Source organism: Austrofundulus limnaeus, unplaced genomic scaffold (genome assembly GCF_001266775.1).
Source record: "Austrofundulus limnaeus strain Quisiro unplaced genomic scaffold, Austrofundulus_limnaeus-1.0 Scaffold320, whole genome shotgun sequence".
Classification (NCBI taxonomy): Eukaryota; Metazoa; Chordata; class Actinopteri; order Cyprinodontiformes; family Rivulidae; genus Austrofundulus; species Austrofundulus limnaeus.
Window position 1 is genome coordinate 520,512 of NW_013952722.1, and position 3,120 is coordinate 523,631.

General features: G+C 41.9%; 1 protein-coding gene across 1 annotated transcript in view; it reads left to right on the forward strand.

The window, feature by feature from the left end:
• Positions 1–1,856: 1,856 nt before the first annotated feature.
• nufip1 (nuclear FMR1 interacting protein 1) overlaps positions 1,857–3,120 on the forward strand; it is a gene marked incomplete in the record, with an annotated part of 13,765 nt that continues 12,501 nt past the window's right edge. Inside the window, 5 exon segments of the mRNA XM_014022235.1 lie at positions 1,857–2,239; positions 2,489–2,562; positions 2,632–2,736; positions 2,818–2,880; positions 2,959–3,035. Coding sequence (XP_013877689.1) covers positions 1,990–2,239; positions 2,489–2,562; positions 2,632–2,736; positions 2,818–2,880; positions 2,959–3,035 — 569 coding nt within the window.

Sequence of the window (3,120 nt, forward strand, 5' to 3'; positions counted from 1 at the left end):
ACATACATACATACATACATACATACATACATACATACATACATACATACATATGGACACAAAGTATTTAATACATTGCAAAGTACTGACTATGAGGATGTGCAAAAGGTTGTTTTAAGTTGAACAAAGAGAACAAAACGGTCTCATATACAAAAATCTGTAACGTAGAGCACAGCTCCTGTAAACATGAACAATTTTTGACAAAGCACAAGAATCAAGAAATAAATAAAGACTTAACAGGACTGTTTGGTCCGGTTTAGTTGGGTAAAATAGCAAGTACTTGATGTTGTTWAATCCATAGATGCACAAAATACAAAACCCAAAAAGGTTGCATGAAGTACAAGATGTTATAGTGGCCCCCAACAAGTGTATAAAAAAAGTGTGGTTCATGTAATTATAACAGTGTCCTCTCCTGGCACACAAAAGAAATGCTAGCAACACAATGTCAAACAAAAATACACATAAAAGCAAACAGGTTTATTTGGCCCATACAAGGACGACATACAAGGAGAAGGTGCAATTTTGTCCAATATGTGCAGAAACTGATCAAATTTGTTTATGCCACCAGTCTTATACAGATTTTCTTTCACTCAGTGTGACTGTTATTTCACAAGGGAGGGGTGCTGTGGGAGTATGGGGTGTYTGGGTTGCTATTAATGGAGATCCAATCCTTGTAGAACCAAAGGATGTAGGATGAGGAGTAGATGGATCGACGATTGGGACCTCGTCCTCWGTAATGAGRGTGTTGCTTYGGTCCGTCATGGTGAAGAAAGAGCTGACAAAAGGCAAAGCTCTTGATTTACTGGTCTGTCTTCTTTCCAACCCTCAACTGTCGTCCTGAGGCATGGATCATGAGACCAAAAGAAYGAGATCCTGGATACAAGCATCCAAAATGAGCTTCTTCATAGCGGGGCCAGGCTCAGCCTTAGAGACAGGGTGAGGAACTCAGAGTAGAGCCGATGCTCCTCCACATCAAAAGGAGTCAGTTGAGGTGGTTCATCTGATTAGGATGCCTCCTGGACGCCTCTCTTTAGTGTTCCAGGCATGTACCACTGGTAGGAGGCCCTGAGAAAGACCCAGGACTCCCTGGAGGGAACACCTCAGGGTCCCCCAGATGAGTTGAAAAATGTCCCTGGGGAGAGGGRTGTCTGGCTTTCTCTCCTGGACCTGTTGCCGCCATGACCTGACCATGGCTACATGGCAGAAGATGGAGATGAAGATTAATATTGTTATACCAAACAATGCAATGTCTCTTTAAAGTCAGTTTTTAAATGTCTTTTTACATTAGTCAATATTATCTTGTGAATTCTTCCTGTACATTTAGCAATCCACATTCCTAAATACTTGACCTATGTCATTGTCAATTGTAGAATCAGAGCAGTCGTGAATTCTCATAAATTCAAATTTATATAGATTTAACTGGGAAAAGMACTCAATTTTTAAAGCCAATGGTATTAGTTCTTTAAGAAAAGTGTTTAATTGTGACTTATCTCCAACCATATAATGTCAGAGTGCGTAATAACAACTAATTTGGCAACCAAAGTGCTTTATAACCAAATCTCGCGAGATGTTGTGGAAAAAACACGAGGCTTTCAAATACATTAAGTAAATCCATCTATTCGGCTATAATGTCTCGTACACGTTTGATAAAAACCTAGCTGTACAGCAATCAGCAATGTTAATTAAAAAAACAATGTTTGAATATCAATTATTTCAGCACGGGTCTACTAAAATAAAATACAACTTCATATATTAGTAGATTAATTATTTGGCCTTCGACCAAAATTCAATCTAAAGCCTATAATTTCCGAGTTACATTGAATGCATCAATAATTTTTCCGGCTGTAACGGAAGTGACGAGACCAGTGAAGTTTAGCAAAACATGGTCGCGAGAGAGTAGCATGTGGACGAAAAACTTGAGTTGACGTTCAGAGAAAAATATTTTTATCTTTCGTTTTAAAGGTTCAGAGAAGCAGCGGAACTGACGATATGAACGTTCCGGAGCGTTACCCCGCGCCGGACTTCAGCTGTCCCCGGCCGAGCTCCATTCAGCTCCCCGCGCAGCAGCAGCAGCAGCAGAAGCCCCGCTCCAGCAGCTTCCACCCCAGCATGTGGAGCTGGGGAGAGACGCCGTCCGAGCCCGGCTGGAGCTGCGGCGTCAACCCGGGCTGGGAGTACAGAGAGGCGGGTTACAGCTTCCCTCCAAGCGCGGGGAACTACGGACAAACACACCCTTACTGTGAGTGTCTGTTAGCAAAATATCTCTGGATTCTGATTAAACTCTAGGCAATAAACCACCAGATGCACTTCTACAARTGATTACGTTTTGGAGCAAATCTGATTCAAGATGACCGCCACAGATAATTAGCAAACACAAAATTGGGTATAATACTGAGCTAAACCCTGGTGGTAGTAGCAGATGGTCAGTCCAAACACAGACTCTGAGCACAAGAAGATSGTACAGTTTTTCTTTGTTTTCTGTGTTCAGCTCAAAACTTTRGACATCAGTGGCGTCCAGGTGGAAGACAGAGCTGCAGGCCTCATAATCAACGTGGGAAAAAGGTGAATCGTCCAAACCTTTTCAAACATTTTACTGATTCTTTATATTTGAATTGTAATTTGAACCCACAGCCGAAGAACAAGAAAGAGCCGGAGTATTCTCACTACTGTGACACGTGTGACCGCGGCTTCGAAAACCAGCCCAAGTACGACGAACACGTTTCCCAACACGTCAAGGTATTTATTCAGTTTGTCGCTTCAAGGTGTTTGATTTGATTTGATTTGATTTAAYGTGTTGTGGTCAAATGTCACCTGCAGTGTTCCATACATGATTGTAACTTCATGGCCCATGAGAAGTTAGTAGCCATACACTGGAAAAACGTGAGTTTACCTTCAGTGTGTGTCTTTAACTTGTTGTGATTTCCTGTTTCTGACCCGTGTTTCATGTCCTGGTTATAGAACCATGCTCCAGGAGCTAGAAGAATCAAACTGGACACGCCAGAGGAGATCACTAAATGGAGAGAGGAGAGGCGCAAGTAAGATTATTTTACTGAAACTGACGACTGTCTAGGGCTGTGTATTGGCAAGAATTTGGCGATACGATACGATATATCCTGATTT